This window comes from Zea mays, chromosome 6 (assembly GCF_902167145.1).
Source record: "Zea mays cultivar B73 chromosome 6, Zm-B73-REFERENCE-NAM-5.0, whole genome shotgun sequence".
In the NCBI taxonomy this organism is placed as follows: Eukaryota; Viridiplantae; Streptophyta; class Magnoliopsida; order Poales; family Poaceae; genus Zea; species Zea mays.
In genome coordinates, this window is record NC_050101.1 from 179,552,361 (window position 1) to 179,575,023 (window position 22,663).

At 49.2% G+C, this 22,663-nt stretch overlaps 2 protein-coding genes and 1 pseudogene across 3 annotated transcripts; 1 reads left to right on the forward strand and 2 right to left on the reverse strand.

The window, feature by feature from the left end:
- Positions 1-3,284: 3,284 nt before the first annotated feature.
- Positions 3,285-10,898, forward strand: LOC100273157 (uncharacterized). Of its 2 annotated transcripts, none has more exons than XM_008649316.3 (9): positions 3,285-3,543; positions 3,627-4,335; positions 5,737-5,864; positions 5,934-6,032; positions 6,106-6,264; positions 6,911-6,997; positions 7,089-7,180; positions 7,285-7,359; positions 10,295-10,898. In XM_008649316.3, exons 2-9 carry the CDS (start codon positions 3,650-3,652, stop codon positions 10,466-10,468), a joined length of 1,500 nt encoding a protein of 499 aa, XP_008647538.1. In that variant the 5' UTR covers positions 3,285-3,543; positions 3,627-3,649; the 3' UTR covers positions 10,469-10,898. The 2 variants fall into 2 exon arrangements, with proteins under 2 accessions (XP_008647538.1, NP_001141075.1); NM_001147603.1 differs by having other exon boundaries at positions 3,372-3,543; positions 3,650-4,335; positions 10,295-10,854.
- On the reverse strand, positions 10,840-13,901 carry LOC103630809 (pentatricopeptide repeat-containing protein, mitochondrial-like). Its single transcript, XM_008651872.3, has one exon. The coding sequence runs from the start codon at positions 13,673-13,675 to the stop codon at positions 11,078-11,080; it is 2,598 nt and encodes an 865-aa protein (XP_008650094.1). The 5' UTR covers positions 13,676-13,901; the 3' UTR covers positions 10,840-11,077.
- A 5,324-nt stretch (positions 13,902-19,225) lies between these two features.
- Positions 19,226-20,666, reverse strand: LOC103631657 (pentatricopeptide repeat-containing protein ATP4, chloroplastic-like; annotated as a pseudogene).
- Between the last annotated feature and the right edge of the window lie 1,997 nt (positions 20,667-22,663).

A 22,663-nucleotide genomic window follows, 5' to 3' on the forward strand; every position in this document is an offset into this window, starting at 1 on the left:
GTGAAGAGTGCGCCACCGCCTGCGGTAGTGCGCCTCTTCGCCCCCGCCGAAACCGACAACCCAGTCTCTGGCACGGGGGCCTGGGCCCACGAGTCATCCTCATTGGGCGCCGGTTCCTACGTACAGAGAAGTCGAACCGCTGCTTGCACCAATACCGCGCCTCCTCGGGGCTGCCGCAGAAGACAGAGAAGGTGAAATTTCAAAATCAATGCAGCGGTACCGAGGCACCCCGCGCGTGGCCCAGTAAAACCATCAAGTGCGGAGGTCACGGGCCAGTTAGCCGTGGGAACAAGCGTGGCGGTTGACGTGACTGAAGGCGGACTGACAGTAATTATGTCAGCAAGCGCACGGAAACGGCGCGCCAATCGCCGATCAAGCTTTGGCCCCACCTGCAGGCTCGTACCCTCCCTTGAGGCGGGCCCGGGGGCCACTGTTGGTACCCTGAATCAGGGGTACCCCTTACTACAGTATGAAGGCATGGTGCCCGTGCGACAATCTCTACTAGCCGCGCGGTGAACAACACCCGACCCCACCACGTAGACGGCTCCAGGGCCGCCGCATGGCCAGAAAATATGATATATCCCAGGATGCAATCAGCTGGACCGGACCTCCACGAGGAAGCACCAGACCCCTATACGCATAGCCCGGACCCCCGAATACGGTCCGGGACTCCCAAGTAAGCGTGCCAGGGTCCCTTGGATGGGGTCCAGATCCACCCGAGTAAGGTCCGGGCCACCCATAACGAGGTCCCGGGACAGGGGGTACCCTGGCCAAAGCAAGGGTCCGGTACTAACACGTGTCCAGGCTTTATCCTGTGCGCCTGCGCTCCCCGCTCAGGCGGAGACCCGATGCTGCCACGTGGCTTGTTGCCCGTGACGTAAGCCAGCGGGCGGAGCCTAACGTAAGGCCTTTGGGCCGCGCGGTCTCTGCATTTATCGCGGAGAGGACGCGCCGCCTGTCCACCCTGTTGACAGGCGATGTGTTGCCTCAACATTTATTGTGACCTGTCCACTCAGCTGGCAGGCGGCGTCCAGGCCATCCTGCAGGCGGCGTGTCTGTCCAGTCCATTGCCAAACAGTACGCCCGTGCTGCAAGGTGCACTGTGTCCATCATCACTTATGCGTTGCCAGGGAAGCTTCTTCTACACGCCAATACCACGCAGATCGCGGATGTTAGGGTGCAAGAAGATTGCTCCAGCAACTCCAAGTATTACATCCATTATATTTCTAGGCCCACATATCGGGGCTCAGCACCCTTGTACTCGCCACCCTTGAGTTATAAAAGGGAAGGCATGAAACGTTACAAAAGGGACATACCGAACTTAGACTTAGACTCTCAGCTCTCAAGCTTTCACAGCAATCCAACACAAAGTGGAGTAGGGTATTACGCTCCGACGGCCCGAACCACTCTAAATCCTCGCGTGTTCCTGAGTTCATCGTTCATCTACCAACAGGCAAAACGCTTAAGCCCCCTCCTCATCTTAGGATTTAGGGCGGGTGCACTCCGCCACCCGACCGGAGAATTCCCTCTCCGACAACCATCATCTTTGGTAAGCCTTACACTTCAAGTGAGCTCCCATATTTGGCGAGTTCATGCACATTATTCCCCACAACTTGTTGAGCGATGAACGTATGTGAGCTCACTCTTGCTGTCTCACACCCCCACAGGTCAAGAACAGGTACCGCAGGATGAGGCGCATGGAGGATGTTGTGATGTGCTCGTGAGAGATCTAGGCCGTCGTCTCCCAGTCAACTTTGGGTTGCTGGTTCGTTGTCTTCATATGATGTAATTATTTATCTATTTTGTACAGAACTCCTGTTATGTAGTAAATATGTGACATTCGATCATATGTGTGAGACTTGGTCCCAGCACACCTGGTGATTGCGATCGCGCCTGGGTCTTGGTGCCCCGAAACCCGGGTGTGACCGGATTTAAACCCGTGACCTCTCAAGCAAAGGACAGGAGTAGCTACCGCTACACCACATATATGTTTATGTTTGCATCCATGACAGGAAACACATCTACTACATCTCTCATCAAGCCCACTTGCTACCCTTGCACAATGCGTAGTTGTAGATAAGTATCACTAAGATTCTTAAATTATATTTTTGGATGGAGGTAATATTATTTAAAGAAGAGCTTTGCATGCAATTTCCTTTGTTTGAATAATGTTTTATACTTAAATTCCCTTTTTTGCATGCGTGACATTTATTCTTCGTAATATTTTTTCCATGGATCAGACTTGTGAGTCATTTTTTATAAACCAACGCCAAGCATGAATCCATGTTTCTTACTTGAAATCCCAAACAAACACCATTAGCAGGAGGCACTCGCGTTGGTGTCGCTCATCGATGACGAGAAGAAGCTTGGCGACTGCCAGTTCGACCTCTAGAAGCATTCCTACGTGGTCGCATGCAACGCTGTGTACGACAAGCTCCAGCGAAGCCGCCGCTTGGACACGATCCAGAGCAGCTGCACCGTTGTCCATCGTTAAACAGGGGGACCTCATGGTTGTCGCCAACGTCGACGACTCTTGGGTTGTTCTATACACCGCATCCGACGACGACGCCATCACACCGTCCAGCTCATCGTCCACCTAAAGCCCAACTTACCACATAAGTCGCTACTGACTAGATATAAATTCTTGTGCGCTAGGACGATGACCGTTGCTGACGTTGTGTGAGTGCCCTCGAACATGATGTATGTAGTGGAGTAGCACATCCGGTGGTGCAACGGCCAGGGATACTACCTCGCTGATGAGCCCGGGGTGCACTTTGTTTGGCAACCCAACCAAGAGTCATCGGTACTCGTCATGTCACGCGCGTTCGACGACTACTATATCGAGGACTGTGGCGTCATATTGGCGCCGGAGGTGACGCGGAGGAGGATCGACAACAGTGACCAGTTCGTCATCCTCGCCACCGTCAGGGTAGCTTTTGTGCCGGTCTGCCTTTAATTCTCATCGCAAACACACACTTGTTTTTTTGTTTAAGCAAGAACGTATGATGTTGTGTGTCTGATGACTAACGATGTACGAGGAATTTCTTCCGGCATGTGTGGAACATGCTCTCCAATGATGAAACCATACAAATCGTGATATATATCGAAGTCTACATGATACTGATAGTTGCAATGTAGTGATGAAACAACTAGATTAAAATAACAAAATTTATATATAAATAAGATCATAAATTGATTATAAAATTTTTTCTTATAACATTATAATATATATTTTGTATATAAGTTATCGTAGTATATTGATATTCTCGTTGCAACTTACGTGCACAGCCAGTGATAAGAAGAAGGGTGGGGAGTGCTGGGCGCTTCTGTCTCCTCTTCTTCCCCCGCCTCGGAGCGCCAGCGGCTTCATCCGATCTCCTTCTCACCTCCTCACCTCAGGCGCACACCGATCACTCTCTTCCCTCCTCCAGCAGTCCAGCTCACACCCACCGCCCCACCCCTTCCACTCAAATCCAGGGACATCGCAGATCCACCGGCTCTCCGATCCGCTCGCCTCCGCACCCGCCCGATCGGATCCCGCAGGTGAGCCCCCTCCCCCTCCATTGTCCCCGGCGCGCCGTGCTCCGCTCGCTCGCATCTGCTGCTGCTACTCATGCTGCTGGTAGGTTTTGTGCCCGCCACGAGTTAGATGGTTTACGATGGCGCCGTGAAGGACCAGGACCAGGAGACCGTGGCGGCGAGCACTGCATCGGCGGCATCGGTGGTGGCGGTGTCGGAGGCGTCTCCCGCGCCGGTGGTGGTGGTGGTCAGTGCGAGGCCCTCGGCGAGGCCGCCGCACGACAAGCGCCTCGGCGTGCGCCACCCCTTGAAGCACCGCTGGTTTCGTGCTGGTGGGAAGATGATGATGGAGCCCGGAGGGGTGCTGCCTGCTCACGCGCATGAGGAGGAGGAGGAGGGAGCCAGCGAGGTGGAAGAGGAGGAGTTAGTGGAGGCGGAGGCCTCGTCCGCGGAGACGGTGACGTGGGGCGCTGAAGTGGAGGTGTCGTCCGCGCCGGCGGCAGGGGTGCAGGAGATGAACGCGGAGGTGGAGGGTGGCGAAATGGAGGTGTCGCCTGAGCCTGCGGTCGCTGTGGGGGGCACCGAGTTGGAGCCCCAGCAGGACGACGAGGACGAGGTCTCGTCCGTCGTGTTGGCGCGAGGGGAGAGGAAGCAGGAGGCGGCTCCTGCTTCTGCGGTGCTAGCTGTGGAGGCGCCCATGGAAATGGGTCAGGATGAGGAGAGGGCGGAGAAGGAGAAGAGGGGCAAGGAGAGGGAAAGGCAGAAGGAGCGGGAGAGGGTGGATGAGGTCGGCTACATGAGCGGAGGATGGAAGAGGTAACGCTTGCTGCCCAATGCGCTTCTTTGCAGCTTATGTCTCAGAGGATTGTTTCTATTGGCGGTCTCTTTAGCTCATTTAATTTAGATCTGCCATGTAGCTCGCATACGAACAAGATCGAATAGCCTATAATTGGAATTGAATTCCATTCTAATAATAATAATTTAGGCATATATCAATTAAGCTAATTCGATTTTATGCAAAATATATTTGTATACTATTATTAGCAAGATGTCGGAGATATTTATGTGCTACATTTTTACTATAGAGGAGTAAGACGAAGAGTGTCATGTAAGTTACAGAGTAGAAACAAATTCTACCAATGAATAAAATCATTTCCCATGCTCCACCCCATGAATTTGAGATAGGCTTATATCTGAACTTTGGAAAGTGGTGGAATGTCAAATTCCAAACTAAATAAGTTACTTTATTAAGTGAATTCCAATTCCTATAAAATGAAAGGATCCAAACGCCCCGTAAATGAAATAGATGTTGCCGCTTTTAGCGTTTGGGATAGTAGTCGAATGCACATTCTCCATGTAGCTTTTGAGGACCATCTTATCCAGAACTGTATTTAACATGGTAGATTGTGGTTATCCTTGTTGAATTTTAGTTTCTCTGAGAGATGCTAATTCTAATGTGGCCCCATGCAAATAAGAAAATTGCTTTAACTGTAGTATGCACCACTCCTCAATTAGTAACCCATAGTTTCTTGTTTTAAATCCTTATCTGAAGGGCAGCAATCGTCACTACAAATGCACAATGTGGTTTGTGGGTCCTTGTAAGCATAAATAATCACATCAGTTTACTGTTGCACATACTTCCAGTAGAACATGTCTCAAGCTTACAGAAGATTTTGAGAGCTCCCAATTTGTAATCTTGATTGCGTGGTACAGACACATGCCACTATTAGAAAGCAGCTCCCAAAAAAATTGTCTTACACTTCTGTTGACTGCTACCGGGTTCATAGCACATTATGTCATCAGGAACAAAATTAAATGGGAAACTGCTCTATATCATATACTAAAATTATGCTCGTTGCATACCACATTATGAATTTGATACACCACTTTTTTCTTCATAAGTCAAACCACATATTGATCTAAAATGCTAGATTGATCACTCTGAGTCTTTTCATTCATATAATATATGGAGGTAAAATAGACGTGGTACCAATATTGGATTTTGTTTATATTGTATCCTTGAGATGTTGGTACAGCATCCATGTGCTTGATTGACCTTATTTCTATGAGATTTTGGCATAGTACTTGCCATTTGTTATAATTACTGGCTAGTTTTTAAGCCATATATCAGAATCTATAAGCCATGATAGATATGTGTGAATTTTTTGTCGGTAATATTTTGACAATTAGTCTTGTTTGTGTTTGACTGACTTGCAGTGTTGATGGAACACTGAATTGTGGATATTCAAGTTTTAGAGGAAGAAGGGCAAGCATGGAAGATTTCTATGATATAAAAGCATCTAAAATTGATGATAAACAAATAAATCTCTTCGGAATTTTTGATGGTTAGTGATTTCTTCTAGACATCCTGTTGTCTCTTAGTGCATCTATCTGAATCATTTATATTCTCGCAGGTCATGGTGGTTCACGTGCTGCTGAGTATTTGAAGGAGCACTTGTTTGAGAACCTCATGAAACATCCGGAGTTCATGACAAATACAAAATTAGCATTAAGTATGATATTGCACATGCCATTTCTAGTTACCATTGATCATTAAGTCTTCACCTGATTAACGACAACCTGCAGGTGAAACATATAGAAAGACCGATTCAGAGTTTTTGGATGCTGAAAGGAATACTCATAGAGATGATGGGTCAACGGCATCGACAGCAGTGATGGTTGCTGATCATCTTTACGTGGCAAATGTTGGAGACTCGAGGGCTGTTATATCAAAGGCTGGCAAAGGTGCTTTTATTTAGAAATTATCTGCTACTTAGATGAAAATTATTTGGTTTATTGAGTATTTGTGATTGCCGTTGGTTTCCAGTTTGTCAGCATGTAGAGTCTTCTATATCAGAAATTTAAGAGATGATTCATTGCATATTTAGTACCATTAGTGACTACGGACTATGTTGATGCTGATCGATACTTCATTGTGAATTTGTGATTTATAAATTTTTCTAAACTGGTAGTTGTGTAAAAAGTTGACAAATCTGTGAGATACATCATACGTGTTGCTCAGTACAACACCTTCAGTACAACATTACAAATGAAATTGTTTGCTTGAATTAGTTTGTGAGAATAATTTTTGTGAAGAATACTGTATTTATAATAAAATATTATTGCTCTGACCATCTTTCTTCCCTGGGAAAATTGTAAGTGTTTGGTTTCTAAGTGAATCACTTGTGGGGCATGTATGAAATTGTTTCACACAGCATAATATGGATAAACTCAAAATGGTGCGAGTAATTCTTAATGTTATCATAGGCACTATTATTTCTCTTCCTGTATCATTAGGATATCTGTATTGCTGTGGCAGGTCTTGTCTGTAATCCAGATGTAGCTGTCTGTTGAACTGTTTGTAAAACATCATGTTGCCTCTATTTTGCAGCTATTGCGCTCTCTGAAGATCACAAGCCAAACAGAAGTGATGAGAGGAATCGAATTGAGAGTGCTGGTGGGATAGTTATGTGGGCAGGTAAGGTCTACATTAACCACACCAAGACACCAAGTACACTTGCTTGTTTTCATGATTCTTGTTGCTCATAGTGGCCAATTGACTTCTACAGGAACTTGGAGGGTAGGTGGTGTACTTGCGATGTCTCGGGCATTTGGCAACCGTCTCTTAAAACAATTTGTTATTGCAGACCCTGAAATTCAGGTAAGTTGACCTGCACGTTATTGTAAATACTGATGTTTCACGGCTTTATATGTATTTTTTTGGCATTGTAGACCTAATCTGTTAACATTTTTTTTTTTGGTCAGGAACAAGAAATAAATGAGGAGTTGGAGTTTCTAATTATAGCTAGTGATGGGCTGTGGGATGTGGTTTCGAATGAGGTTAGTTTGTGATATACATATCTGACCTATTTGGTGGTGCAGTCCTGCATATATCACGTCTTTTGCGCTTTCTTCATGAGCATTTTTGTAGTGGAGTAATTCTAGCTTTTGTTGGGCCTTCAGAGCTTAGATGGATCTATGGCCTGAAATGTAAAATTATAGATTATTATAATTATGTGTGATAAGCAAGGGTCTCATTGTACACTTACATCCCCTCCTTTTTGTCCTCTCTTCCCCACTGCATTTTAAGCATTTACACAAACAATTTATATGTTCTACTACCCGTGTACCTCCATTTTGCATAATATCTAGAGGCACAAAAGCTATGCAAATTCTTTCCGTTTAGAGTGATTCTATGTTGTATTTACTAGAATAGCTATTATTATTGTATAAAAGACACGGGAATGCATTGTATTTTGTTAGACATCAGTACATCACTCAAATATTGTGCCGCGACAAATACAATGAAACAGAGAGAGTATGTGTGTGAATGGAATTTGCACCGTCCGCTCTTCATTATTTGTCCCTTGATTTTGCAAGTTTTGTAGCTGAAACAAATTTCTGTGTGAAATAGTATTGGCTAAACAGTAAGTTGCTATAATCGCAATTGCTGCTGTATGTCACTGTATTTTTGGGAATGGCCAACCCTTACCTTTTTTGTCTTAGTGATGGACGAGGTCACAAAGGACATACAATGAGATATCCCTTGGTGTATGCTTTTTGCAGACTGTGTAGTGCTAGTTGATTAAAGTTGGACAAGACTAAATAGAAAAGTAGAGTTGTGGTGGGAGACTCAGTCTAAAGGTTTTAGACTCAGTAGAACTAAAACTGAATATATGAGATGTGACTTCGACACTACTATCATGCTTATCAAGGCCTCCTTGAAGCGTTGCCTTAGCGTCGCTTAGGCGCTAAGGCGTGCGTTGAAGGTGGGGTCTAACGCTGCGGCACAGGGCGTCGTTGGGGCGTCGTCGGGGCCATGCCTTGCGGCTGCAGCGGCCCTCCTTATCGCCTTAATAACTACTACTACACATGAGGAAGATGTTAGTTTAGAAGATCAAGTAGTACCTTTAACCTTTTGGTATTTATGATCGATTCTATAGAGAGACGTGGATATTGATGAAGATGTTAGCCATAAAATCAAACAAGGGTGGATCAAGTGGTGTCAAGCATCTGACATTCTATGTGACAAGAGGGGGTATCACATAAGCTATAAATGCAAATTTTATAGGAAAATGATTAGACTTGCTATGTTGCACAATGCACAATGTTGGTCTACAAAAAGATGACATGTTCAACTGATAATTGTTGTCGACATGCTTATGTTGCGTTGGTTTTGTGGCCATATAAGAAGGTATCGAGTACGGAACGATGATATATATGATAGGCTAGGGATAGCATCATTTGAAGAAAAGCTTGTCCAACACTAGTTGAGATGGTATGGACATGTACAATAGAGACCTTTAGAGGCACCGGTGTGTAGCGTAGTGGAATCCTAAGGCAGGATAACAGTGGAAAGAGAGTCATGGCAAGACTGAAGTTGATATGAGAAGAGACACTAAAAGGAGACTTGAAAGGATAGAATATATCCAAATATTTAGCCTTGAATAGTAGTGCATGGAAATCAGCTATCCATGTGTCTAAACTTTGACTTAAGCGACACCTAAGCGGTAAGGCGACCGGGAGCAAGCAAGGTGTCATGTTGCCTTGCCGCAAGACTAAGGCGTGGGGAAGAGGCGGCGTAGCGCGGGTCGCGGCGTCGGCGGCGCATGGCGGTTGTGGTGAGGAAGAAGCTGCGGGGAGGGAGAATGCCATGAAGAGGCAGCTGTGTGTGGAAGGAGAAAGAGGCGGCTGCTGGGAGTCAGGCAGTCAGCTGAGTGGAACGTAAGTTAACCTAAAATTGTGGTGTTGGGCTGATCTGGGCTAATTGATAATGGTCTTCTTTCTTTCCCCTTTTTCTTTTTCCTGTTTTTCTTTTCTGCTAGGTTAGAATGGGCCTACTAAGAGGTTCTACAGTTGTGCTACTTGCTTATTAGCTTCTAGTTAGTGATATATAACTAATATTTGATCTAATTTATATATTTATCTATATAATTAAGGTGCCGCCTCGCCTTAAGCTTTACCGCTTAAAAAGTAAAAAGGGGTGGCTTGCCTTATGTCGCCTTACCGCTGTAATAACTATGGATTCTGTTGGGTTTCAACTCTGACGTATCCCAAGTGGCATTAAAGGCTTTGTTGTTGTTGCTGCTGTTGTGGCCTTGAGAGATTTATTTCAACTGCTTGCGTTAATATATGATGTCCATTAGATTGGGCGCTTCCATGTGCAGAGATATTTTTCTTACATTATTGACTTTAGTGGACCTCTTTGCATGTCAGACAGATGGCAAATGGTTTCATCTCCTTTACCTAAGATGTAGTTTCACCTATATTATATTTAGCTGTTGAATTTTCTGCTTGAGTTGCATATATTTGCTGTACCATTTAGACATTTTCTACAGGCTCTGTATCACATTTAATTGATGAGCCCCCGTCTGTTTGAGTGGACTTATTTTTTGGCTGGGCTGTAACCGTTTGCACATTGCAGAAACAAAATTGTAGGTATCTTGGCGTGTTTTCAGAACAATGGGATTTGAGTTTATTTTCAACTGCTGGCATTGATATTCTAGTGTGTTGTATGTCGAGCTGGTTTAAGCATGTGGCCTTTTTGGTGGTTTGGCGGTGTTGCCTCACCTTGGTGGTCAGAGTTGTTGGTATTGCAGTGCGTCAGTATTGTTTGAATGTACTGCAGTGGCAATCCTTGCTGTAAATGAAATTCAGGTTCCTCATTGTCGGGCACAAAATCTACAGAGCTTTCCTTAGGGGCGCTTCTTTCTTGCTAATGGTGCACTGAATCTTCCTATGATGCTCGACTGACCGACTCATCTTGTTTTCACAGGACGCTGTTACACTTGTGAAAATGGAGGAGGAACCAGAGGCTGCAGCTCGGAAGCTGACAGAGACCGCGTTCTCTCGCGGGAGCGGCGATAACATCACGTGCATCGTGGTGAAGTTCCAGCATGACAAGCCGCGCAGTGGCGGTGGCGATTCCCCTTCCTCGCCTCGTCTCTAGGCGACAGGAGTTGATTCCATTTGTTTTTGGTTATACGTGTTGTCGGGGTCCTTTTTACCTTGAGCCGGATTTTGCTGGCCCCCGAGGCTGATACTTGAGAAAAGGAGTCGGTTCATGTTCATTGCCTGTCTTGTCTATATATGCCCCCCTCCCTAATTTTGCTTCTCCGGTGGCAGTGCTGCCCATTGGCATGCACATCGTCGGCATTGTCGTAGACTTGTAGTTTGCTGTTGTATCAGTGAGAGAGAGAGTTAATTCTGTGAGGTGTTCATTTTGAGATGTCACTGGACCGATCTTCAGTCCAGCTAGATCCGTAAGATGTGCAGTGCATAATCTCGTAGAGGTGATGATATTCGTCAGAAGAATCAGTGAGAGATTACCGTGTCACATTACTGTGTTTTTCTAATGTAATGGGTGTACTGTTTCTATATATGTGTGTATATAGTCTCTACCTTAATCAGGGTTAGGGTTTAGGGGCCGGCCGATGCCAGCTCACACAGACACAGGCCGACTGTAGAGGATCTGATTCCATCTTGCTACACTCCGTTCCGCTTAGACATAGAAACCCTCCCCTCCTATAGCAAGCAAGCAATAAAGATGATCTGCCATTTACCAGCGATCATTGCAAGAGCATTTCCCATCCGTAAAATGGTGAAACCGATCGGCGTCTCGAAGAATGATTTGGCGTCCGCATAGAGCAGATATGTGCTTGGCCACCTCATGGCAGTCACTGCACATCCTGGTGTTCTTGATCACCCTGATGGGCGTCCCGCTCGCATCTGAGTGGATCAGCCCATAAGTGATAGCTAGCTTCTCGGTGTGGCTGAGCAGCAGCTTCTCCTTGTCTTCTTCGGGGACGTTATACGCTATGCAGCTAGTGTCCGCCACATACCCTGCCTTCCTTATCTGAAGAACCAGACGAACCAGTTGTTGGTATATCTCCGCGGTGTCTGGGTGTGGTGGCTTCCCCTCGACTTGGAACACATGGATGCTTTGCTCGATCTGTATCCAGCTCCACCCAGGTCGAGTGTTCAGCGCTCTCGCTTTCATTGCATACTTGAGGCTCTCGGCTTCATCGAACATCTGTTCACGCTCGTACAAGCTCACCATCTGCAGGTAGTTGGCTGAATTGTACGGCTCTAGCTTGAACAGTTTCCTTGCAGCTGCCTCGGCAAGAGCAAGGTTTCCATGTACCACGCAACCGGTTAGAAGGGCTCCCCATAGGCTCGCCGCTGACTTGAATGGTGACCTGTTGATGAAGTCCGTCGCTTCATCCAGGTACCCGCACCTTGCCAAAAGATCAACCATGCACGCGTAGTTCTCAACGGTCGGTGTCACGCCGTATCTGCTCTCCATGGCATCGAAATAGTCCCACCCTTCAGTGATCAACTCCATTGATCTGCAAGCAGTGAGCAGCGCTGTGAAGGTTATACTGTCTGGCTTCAATCCTGCTCCTGCTCCTGCACTAGCACTACACATGTCGTCGAACAGCGCTATTGCCTCACGGCCCTGCCCATGTGCTGCCAGCCCGGTGAGCATCGCATTCCAGGACACCAGATTCTTCTCCTCCTGAATCCTTTCGAATATCCGCGTCGCACTTGCCAGGTTTCCTGACTTGGAGTACATGTCGATTAGGGCTGTTGCAACAACCATGTCACGGTCATACGCTCTTCTTCGCAGTGCGAAGCAATGCAGCTCCTTCCCTTTCGCCAGCAAAGCCAGCCCTGCGCAAGCCCGCAGCAACACAGACATGGTAACCACGCTAGGCTGGACGTGGTCCTTCTGCATCTCATTGAAGAAGTAGAACGAATCTTCGTAGTCTCCATTATGGCAGCTTCCGGAGATCAGCGAGGTCCAAGAAACCACATTGGGTGTCAATCCAATCGCCTTCATCTGCCGGAGCAGCAGCACAGCCTGCGAGCTCCGACCGTTCATCGAATAGCCACTGATCAGCCCGTTCCAAGTGGTTATATCAGGGTCAAGCCTGTTCCTTTTCATCTCCTCCACAAGGTCCAGTGCATGGTCGAACTGACCCGCGTTCGAGTACCCAGCAACCAGCGAGTTCCATGTGGTGATATTCCTAAGCTCCAGCGTGTCGAACACCTTCTGGGCGTATTCCAGGCGGCCACACTTGGCGTACATGTCAACGAACGCCGTCCCAGTGTACACGTCCGGCTCGAGCCGGTGCCTGAGGAAGAAGCAATGGGCTTCCATGCCATGCGCAAGCAGCCCCAAGCTGGCCACAGACTTGAGCAGGCTCGACATGGAGCTGGAGTCCGGTGGTATCCCTCGCTCCAGCATGCTCCGAACCACGCCGAACGCCTCCCGGTCGCGCCCGTGCCGCGCGCAGCCCGACAGCACGGCGTTCCACGTCGCGAGGCTGGGGCTGGCCTCCACCGGCCCCGACCTCGCCATGCGCTCCGCGAGGTCCAGCGCGTCGTCAACGAGCCCGAGGCGCGCGCAGCAGGCAACGACGACGTTCCACGCGACGGGCGGCGCGTCCTCCGTCTCGAGCACCCGCCTGGCCGCGCCCACGTCCGCGCTCTCGGCGTACATGCCGGCAAGGAAGCCCGGCACGAGCGGGTGTGCGGCGACATGGCCCGCCTTGGCGGCGTGCGCGTGCACGGCCTGCCCCTCGCGGGGCGCCCCCGCGCGGCCGCACGCGTGGAGCGCCCGCGCGCACGCGTACCCGTCGGGAGCCACCCCGCGCGCCCGCATCTCCGCGAACGCGGCGATCGCGTCGCCCCACTCCTCCGCCTCAGCGAGCATGGCCACGCGCTTGTTCCACAGCATCGTATCCACTTCCTCGTCTCCCTCTTCCTTCCCCTCCTCCTCTGCTGCCGTCGCTTCCTGGAGCAAGCGCCGGGCCGAGGCCCAGCGGCCCAGGCGCGCGAGGAGGTCGGCGAGCGCGCACGCGACGCGCGGGTCCCGGGCGCGGCCCGCACGGACGGCCAGCGAGTGCAGCTGTGGAGCGAGGTGACGCGCCGCGGAGAGGCGCTCGGTGTCTTCGTCCCCGTGGGGGACATCTGCACACTGCCGCAGGAGGGAGACCAGGAGCCGCCCGTCGCGGAATGTCTCCACGCCTCGCAGCGCTTCCGGGAGCGAGCTGGCTTTGAGCAGGAGCCGAGGCGGGGGTGGAGGTTTGGCATGATGGTGGTGGTGGGTGGGCGGCGTCGGCAGCGAGAGGGAGATAGCTTGCGCGGTCATTGGAGGGGAAATGGAAAAAAAAGCAAGAGGATTTGATTTGCTGCGCAAGAAGTGAGGATAAGGGGATCTGAGAAAGCAAAGCTGCTGATTGAAAGTGGGCTTGGGCCGACACTTACGAGTCGGCGGCCTCAAATACTCTGTACGGAGCACAAAAGATTACAATCGACGCCGGCGAGGTCATGCGCGTTGACGGCCGCGGCAGCCGCCCTACAACCACCCCCACCGACGCCGCTCCTCGCCCCGCCCTGGACCGACTCAATACGAAGTATACTGGGCTAGATGGAATAACTGAGCCAGAACAGAAAAAAACTAGAACAGGTATAAATAAAAAATCTTAGTTAAGAGGGGTTATATAAAGAACAGGTTCTAAATCGCGATCAATTCCCTTTTCAAAAGGCTGCTGCAGCAGCTCGGGCTCCTCCTGCATGCCACAAATGGCCCACAAAAAAGAAGAATCCTAGAACAAAATGGGAGGTCGCTAACCAACTTCTAGGAGAGACATAATTAACAGCATTGATCTCGGTAGCTACGCCACCCACGGAATTTAAAGAGCCTAAAGGAGCATGGGTCATATATTCTGCTGAACGTCGTTCTTGCCAAGGTTGGATGTCTTTTTTCATCCTACTCAAGTCCAAACCGTTGGGGCCTCTGCTAATATGGGCCGCTCATAGGTTTTTGGTCACAAACTGCTATACGCAAGGGCTAGGCAGGGTAACGAAGAGAAGGCATACATAATATTCCTCTGTCTCCTCTGATCCTCGTTTCTGATTCTCCTTCCGTTAACAATCTGGTATCAGACGAGTTCGACCTTGGAGAATCTTCCTCCCATTCCTGGCCGTCGCCCACGCTCCACGACGTCAGCAGCGGGTGTTGGATCAGCTCGGCCAAATGGACGGGCGGCTTAGCCAAATGGAGCAGCGTCTGACGGACGCGCTCATAGGACGCTGCGGCGAACTCGAGCAGCGTCTCGCCGATGCTGAGCAGAAGGCCGAGGCGCGATTCATCTCTCTCGAGACGGATCAGGCTCAGATTGAGGGTTGGCGTCCCGAGGTCGACAAACGCCTCGACAACATCGCGCTGGAGCTTAATCGCGCCAACAAGTTCATGGAGCGCGAAACTGTTAGGAGTGGCTGCCATGTGGGGCCATTGCCAGAGGACAAGTGGGTTTCTGCGGCTATAAAAGAACAGTTGTATAGGCTAAGAGGATATCAATTACCAATTATCAGAAAACAAACACTATCCTCCCTTACCTCGTCTCTCCAGTTTACTACTAGCTTTCTCTCTACTCTCTCTCTACTTGCTATTTCTCTCTAAGAGCATCTGTGATGCTAACAGAAACTCTGGCGGTTGACGGCGCCAAGCCGGGCCTCATCCCTCCATCTTCGTCGGCGTTTGGGCGGCGGCCTGCTAACAGAAACTCGAGCAGCGTCTCGCCGATGCTGAGCAGAAGGCCAAGGCGCGATTCATCTCTCTCGAGACGGATCAGGCTCAGATTGAGGGTTGGCGTCCCGAGGTCGACAAACGCCTCGACAACATCGCGCTGGAGCTTAATCGCGCCAACAAGTTCATGGAGAGAAACTCTGGCGGCCGCCTGCCAACCACACCTTCGCCGATGGGCCAATCGGCCACCGCCTCCCAGAATACCACTGGGAACGTGAGTTTGCGAGAATCCCTCTCCAAACCCACGGTACGTGTCCAGATCCATTCTCTCATAGCTATGCCAATTTTGGTGATACTGCACGGGATCTGGATGGGGTCGTCGCGAGGGAAGTCAAGGGGGTTGCGGAAAATTACCACGTCTGAATTTTTCATCGTTCGACGGGGACAATCCGTAGTTGTGGAAGACGCTTTACGTGAATTATTTTGACATGTATGTTGTGTTAGCAACACAGAAGCTTCTAGAGAGATAACATGTAGAGAGAAAGTAGCAGTAACGTGGAAAGGGGGTAAGGGAAGGAGAAGACGAGAGGATATGTGATAATAGTGTTTGTATTCTGATAATTGGTAATTGATAACCCTTTTAGCCTATACAACTGTCCTTTTATAGCTATAGAAACCCACTTGTCCCCTGGCAATGGCCCCACATAGCAGCTACTCCTAACATTCCCCACCGCTTGAAATGCGGCTTGCCCTCAAGCCGCAGATAGTGTAGCCAGCCTTGGTGTTGAACTGGTTGCGGGTAAATTGGTAGATGACTGTTTGGTCGTAGGAGCAGTAGCTGGTGATGGCTTATCTGGCAAAGTGTTGCTCTGCTTCAGAACCTGGATGCAGCAAAGATGCTTGGCCTCGTAGCAGCTGCTCCTACAATACTAGAATGGCTTGTCCCACTGGAGTTGCGATAGGGAAAGGAGAATCACCTGCCACCCTTTCTTCTTGACAAAAGACAGACTAGCATGTTGCATCTGTAAGTCTCCCAAACCATGAATAGACAGATGCAGTACGCAACACTGATCACCACCTAGATTATGCTTTCCATTGAACAGCTCCCATTTTGCTTCAATTGTATGAAGTTGAACGGGTTCTGCAAAGACCACAACCAATTGTGACAGAATAGACTGGCCTTTGGGCTCCAAAGTGGACATCCCGTGTTCCCCAGCAGATTCATATATCAGGTGGTCTGGAAGTAGTTGTAACTTGATCAAGGCCCCAGAAGGAAATGAAGACACCAAACCTTGCAAACAGACCGACGTTCCCTGATAGGAGATAATCATCCACTTGTTGTACCAGCCCACTTTCATCGTGCTATGCACTTGTAACCAGTTCCTACCCAGGTTGAGATCCACCAATGGCAAGGATAGAAATATCAGGTCGACGACGAACTGGTAACCAGACATGGGCCATCTAGTTTGTGGTAACTGATGAGAACAAGAGATGATCGGACTCTTGGCCACTTTTACATTCAGACAGCGCTCCAAGGGTTGAACACCAGTCAACAATGGAAAGTACTTATCATTGATGGAAGTATGTGAAGATCCTGAATTAATGAGCACCAAAATATCTTGATGCTGAATTTGACCTTGTAAACGCCATGTGGTAGCTGTCTCGGTACCAGACCATGCTGAAGATGACAACACCATCAGGAGCTGATCAGAGTTGATGAGGTTGAAGCGAGCAGGGTGGGATATAACCCTGATGCAGCCTTGGTAGAAAAGATTTCCTGGATCCCACGATTGCACTAATTTTCTGCAACAAAATTTCCAGCAAAATCCATGGAAGTTATGAATCCCACTCCACCAGACACGTACTGAAGACTGCAGCAAAGCATCGAAACCGTCGAGTACAAGTGAGATAATACTAGCAGCCCCATGACCGTTTAGGCCTCCTTCAATAATCTCTAACTCATACTTCTTAAGTACTAGCGGGCCACATTTTTCACCACTCTTCTGCTGCGCCAAGGCTTCAATAAGTTCATATCCTAGCCATGTAAGTAACTCATGCAAAGTGACAGAAGCTCTGATGTATCGTTGAAGTAACCATGGTGGTTTCCAAACAAAAAGAGCATTCAAATTCATACAACAATTAATCATCGATGTGAAACTCGGCCATGGCATTGGACGTATCATACCACACACATGAAAAATCTCCAATGGAATGAGGATAAAGTGAGCATGGTAGGATATGAATATACCCTTCCTATCCACCATGTTCCATCCCGGCGCAGCGGAATCCAGCAGCACGTCGACGAGGTGGTTGTCCAGCAGGTTGACCTCGTAGACGTACAATATGCCTCTGTTGGTCTTGGCGATTAGGCCGGACTTGAACGCATTGCCGCCCTCGGTGGCGGCCTTGAGGAACGCGGTTTTGCCGACCCTTGCCATGCCGTAGATGTCAACGGCGCCCACGTCATCGTCACAGACACAGGTGTGGAGCTCGTGGAGCAGCGCGTCCTTGCCGCGAACCGACGCGCTCGGCATCTCCTCGAAGCGGATCTGGACGAGCTCGACGGTGTCCTTGCGGAAGTCTGCCTGCTCGTTGAGGTGGTAGGTGGCCTTTGTAGCTGGACTGCTGGAGGCCGGGTCGGGCGAAAGCTGCAGGGGCGGCTGGTACTCGTCGACGATCCGCGCGGCGGCGTCCTCGAGCAGGATGCACCCGATCTGACTGGTGGCCTCCACGTCTTGGCGCTCAACAGCGTCGACCATGAGCTTGCCATGGTGGAGGGAAACGACTCTCCCTCGAAGACAGGTTCCTCGTCGAAGATAGGACCCTCGTCGAAGACAGGTTCTTCTTGCTGCTAGAAGGTGTAGTAGCTCGCTGTGAAGTGGCTGTGGAGCTCGTCGCACCGCGCGTCCACGCGGCGCTCGACGCCGTCACAGCGACCAACAATTTTCTCGGTAAGGCGGGCTTCCATCAGGCGCATTTCGTCGAGCACCTTACAAGCGATGGCATCGAACAAATCCATAGCAGTGGATCGCGGACGCCGATGCGCTGCTCCGAGCGGATCCAGGATGCTGCTCTGATACCAGATGTTAGCAACACAGAAGCTTCTAGAGAGATAACATGTAGAGAGAAAGTAGCAGTAACGTGGAAAGGGGGTAAGGGAAGGAGAAGACGAGAGGATATGTGATAATAGTGTTTGTATTCTGATAATTGGTAATTGATAACCCTCTTAGCCTATACAACTGTCCTTTTATAGCTATAGAAACCCACTTGTCCCCTGGCAATGGCCCCACATAGCAGCTACTCCTAACATGTTGTTGATCTTCACATGTGGATTAGGGTGGCTTCAATGCATTTCACGGGACGCGCCAAAGGTTGGTTGCATCGCCGCGTACCATTCTGGTCGTGGTCTTGGTCTGAATTTTGTGCCCATGTTCACGATTGCTTTGCACGTGATCAACACGAGTCCTTGATTCGCCAGTTGTTCCACATACGGCACTTAGGATCGGTTGCATATTATGTTGATCGTTTTTCCATTTTAGTGGATCACCTCTCTGCTTATGAAGAACATGTCGATCCATTATATTATACTATGTGTTTCGTAGATGGTATGCATGTCCGCTATTATGGTGCAACGTCCCTCTACATTGGATACTGCTGTTAGCGTTACGGATGCTTCTAGCGAGAAATAGCAGGTATAGAGAGAGAAAGCTAGCAGTAACATGGAGACATGTAAAGGAAGGAAGAAGACAGAGAATAGACGATGATAGTGTTTGTATTCTGATAATTGGTAATTGATATCCATCTTAGCCTATACAACTGTCCTTTTATAGCTGCAGAAACCCACTTGCCCCTTGGCAATGGCCCCACATGGCAGCCACTCCTAACATTTCCCACCGCTTGAAATGCGGCTTGCCCTCAAGCCGCTAACCATAATCGCCAAGTTGCCGGAGGCCATGCACAGTCCAGGCGCTCAAACTCCATAGGTGGAGGCCACAGTTGCTTGAATCCTACTACACTGTGAGCAAGTCCTGCTAAGTCATGAATCAGGGGCTGCATCCAAGCTTGGTCACCTCCTTTCTGTTCATACATCACACAACCTTTATGCCAGGTTCCCAATAGAGGAGGAGCTACTTTAGGCAGTAACATGTAGTAGTTTGGATGATAATCGAGTCACTCCATTGGATAATTTGGGCACCCAGGAATACCGAGGTCCTGGAGCATGCCAAATGACCTGACCACATCGTCAGTGCGCCCCGCCTTGCCATAGCATCGGCTGAGTGAGGTCCAGACAAAGATATTTGGCTTTAATCCAGCCTCCACCATTTCATTCAGTATGACCTCTACACCTAGGACGTTGGCAGTTGATGAATACTGCATCACCATCGATGAGTACCTCCACTTATCAGGCTTGGAATGATCATCCATGGGCACGCTGAGGTCTCTGAAGATCTCCTCAGCCTTGTCCACATAGCCAATGTCGGCGTACATGGATAGAAGCATGTTGTAGAGCATCACGCCCATTGCCTCATCCTTCATCAGCTGGTACACAGCCATGGCATCCTCGCCAGTGAGTGCCCTAGTGTATGCATGCAGGAGACAATAGTAAGCCGTCCTACTGGGCTGCACTTGCTTGTTAACCATCTCCCTGTGGATGGTCTTCACCACCCAAGGTTGCAACACATGGCCCATGACATCCAACATTGTGTTGCACATGACCAGGTTTGGCTTCACACCAGTTGCCTTCATTTCCTCGAATACGTTGAGTGCACCGTTGAAGTTGCCACTGGTTGAGTGGACCTTGTTCACTGTACAACAGAGCACAGGGTCCAGCTGCCATTTCTCCGCGCGAGCGCGACAGAGGGCTGCCTCGAAGTTCCCAGTGTGGATGTACGTGTCGATCACCGCAGAGTATGTGAGCCAGTCCGGTGAGCACCCAAACTCCGGCATCTTGTCGAACCACTCGACAACCTTGCTCAGGAGGCCGTAGGCGCACACAACTGATGATGGTCGAGAAGATGGTGTTGCCGGGCTGCATGCCGTGCCGTAGCATCTTGGCCCATAGCGCCTCGGTCTCGCGCCAGTGTCGTTTCTTGCGCAGCAGCTTGAGCTTGACTTTGTAGATGATGACCTTCTTCCAGACCTCAACGTTTCCTAGGAACCAGCGGAGAGCGAGCACAGCGATCTCTGGCCTGGTGGCGGTAGCCATGTTGAGCATGATGACGGTGTCCTGCTCGGAGGGAGGCTCAGGAAAGGCAGACTGAAGCCCGGCCTCTACGACGGCTTCGTCAGGATCGCATGCCTTGAGCACCGCCGCGGTGGAGGCGAGACGTGCGTGGCGGCCCAACCCAGCACGCATGGGTGTGTCAGCAACTCTCATCCCATGAACCCTCAACGTCGTCGCGATGGACGTGCCAATCCGCTCATGCGCGTCGTCCAGGTTGTGGATGAAGGCCGGGTAGCAGGTGACCATCTGGAAGCACCAGAGCTCATGGGAAAAGTCTGGAAGACCGATGGTGTGGTGCAGGGCACAGTTGGAGCCGTAGTCATCGGAGCTAGGCCCACCCACGATGTAGACCACGAGGAGGTTGGGTATGGAGTAGGTGTGAATCATCTAGGCCCCTTAGTGATGTTTTGGTAATTAATGATAACTATTTGTGGACTAATAGTTCTTAGAGAAATAAGAATGCAGGTTGGACCACAGAGAACAGAAAATCTTGGAGACTTATAAGTATTGGTTGTGGATCAAGTGAAGACAAAGGTATAACATAGGTTTTTGTTTTTGCCGGTCTCTAGGAGTTTAGAGAAGACATTTGACCGGATTAGTAGGCTAGATGGCCGTACTATTAAGAGGGGTCAATGACTTTGGTCTGTGTAAAACTTAGTCTAACAACACTTCCGGTTTCGAGAGTTAAAAAATCTTTTCGAAAGCATGTTTGAAAAGTTGCTAAGTCATGGGGTTGGCGGACCGTCCGGGCCAAGTGGCCGGGCCGTCCGCGGTCTATCCAGAGGGGTCCGAAGTATGTTCACTTCGGACTGGTCCTGTATGTTTGTACTACGGACCGTCCGGGCCTTGGGGCCGGACCGTCCGTAGTCCTGACCAAAGAGGGTCGCCCTCTGCACAGTCCCTGTATAATTGTACGGACTGTCTGGCCGGGGTCGGCGGACCGTCCGCAGGTGCCAAATTTGTTTGGCAGGGACTGTGTGTTTTTGGGCACTTGTACTACGGACTGTCCGGGGTCTGAGCCCGGACAGTACTAACTCCCAGGTCGTGGACCGTCCAACCTTGTATGGCGGATAGTCCGCGTGTGTTATCTCATCGTGGTCAGAGCTCTGGTGCTCCATGTTGCGAGGTTTCGAATGGTCCGACCAAGGTTGGCAGACTGTCCGAACTTCGCTTTTTCTGACAGCTCTGACATATTTCAAACTGGAAATCTAGCTGTTACTTGTACGGCGGACCGTTCGGCCTAAGGGCGCGGACCGTCCGCGTGTGCGCAAAAGTTGTGCTAGTTGCACATAACGGTTAGAAATGTGAAGTGGGCTATAAATAGAAGGGGAGCTCGTGTGTGAGGCTTCTCTTGGCCATTCCTTGCACACTTTGAGCTCATTTGTGATCCTCCCACTCATTCTCTCACACTCCTTGCTTGAGATTGCATTCTAGTGAGAGATTGAGAGCTCCTAGTGCATTTGCATCCATTGGTGATTCTTGAGGCACTAGGTGGTACACTGGGCAAGTGTCATCGGCTTGTTATTCTTGGAGGTTGCCGCCTTCTAGACGGCTCGGGTGTTGTCTCCGTCGAGCTCTCCAAGAAAATTGTGGAGGAGCCGCGGTGTCGATTGTGAGGGGTTCGCGCCTACCTCGTCGGAGCGGCAAAGGCGACACTAGTGGAAACGAGGTATTGAGAGATTTCTTGTCCACTTGGCTCAAAGATCAAGCCACATCTTGATAAAGGAGCAAGTGAGAGCTTGAAGTCCACCTCAACGTGGATTAGGAGTGATCGGCAAATCACCGATACCACGGGATAAAATCCGGTGTCTTTCTCTTCTCGCATTACTTATTACTGTGCAAGTAATTAGTATTTCGTGTATTGTCTCTCTTGTATACAATTACCATAGTTGTTTCTCATAGATTGCTTACTTGTTGTCACTAGAAAATTTATACCTCTTATCATATTGATTAAATTTCTCTAGTGTTTTTGATTTTAGTCAAAACTGTCTATTCACCCCCCTCTAGCCGGTGTCCTAGATCCTACAAGTGGTATCAGAGCCAAGGACTCCATTGTTTGTGGATCTAATCATTCCGAAGTTGGACAAAATGGCTAGTAACAACAATGTGCACATTGGGAAGCCACCACATTTTGATGGGAATAACTATGACTATTGGAAAATAAGAATGCCAATGCATCTTATAGCAATGGGTGGAAAAATTTGGCAAGTTGTCAAGGATGGGTTGTTGTGTTGAAACAAGATGAACCATCGGCTAGTGACAATGAAAACATTCTTACAAATGATCAAGCCATGAATGTATTCTATGATGCTCTTGACATAAATGAGTTCAATCGTATCAAGAATCTCACAACTGCTCATGAGATTTGGACTAAGCTAATGGAA

Coding starts and splice junctions, on each gene's coding strand:
- LOC100273157 (XM_008649316.3), top strand. CDS start 3,650: ATGGTTTACGATGGCGCCGTGAAGGACCAGGACCAGGAGACCGTGGCG. Junction 5,865..5,933: donor TCTCTTCGGAATTTTTGATG/GTTAGTGATTTC, acceptor ATATTCTCGCAG/GTCATGGTGGTTCACGTGCT. Junction 7,181..7,284: donor TTGCAGACCCTGAAATTCAG/GTAAGTTGACCT, acceptor TTTTTTGGTCAG/GAACAAGAAATAAATGAGGA.
- LOC103630809 (XM_008651872.3), bottom strand. CDS start 13,675: ATGACCGCGCAAGCTATCTCCCTCTCGCTGCCGACGCCGCCCACCCAC.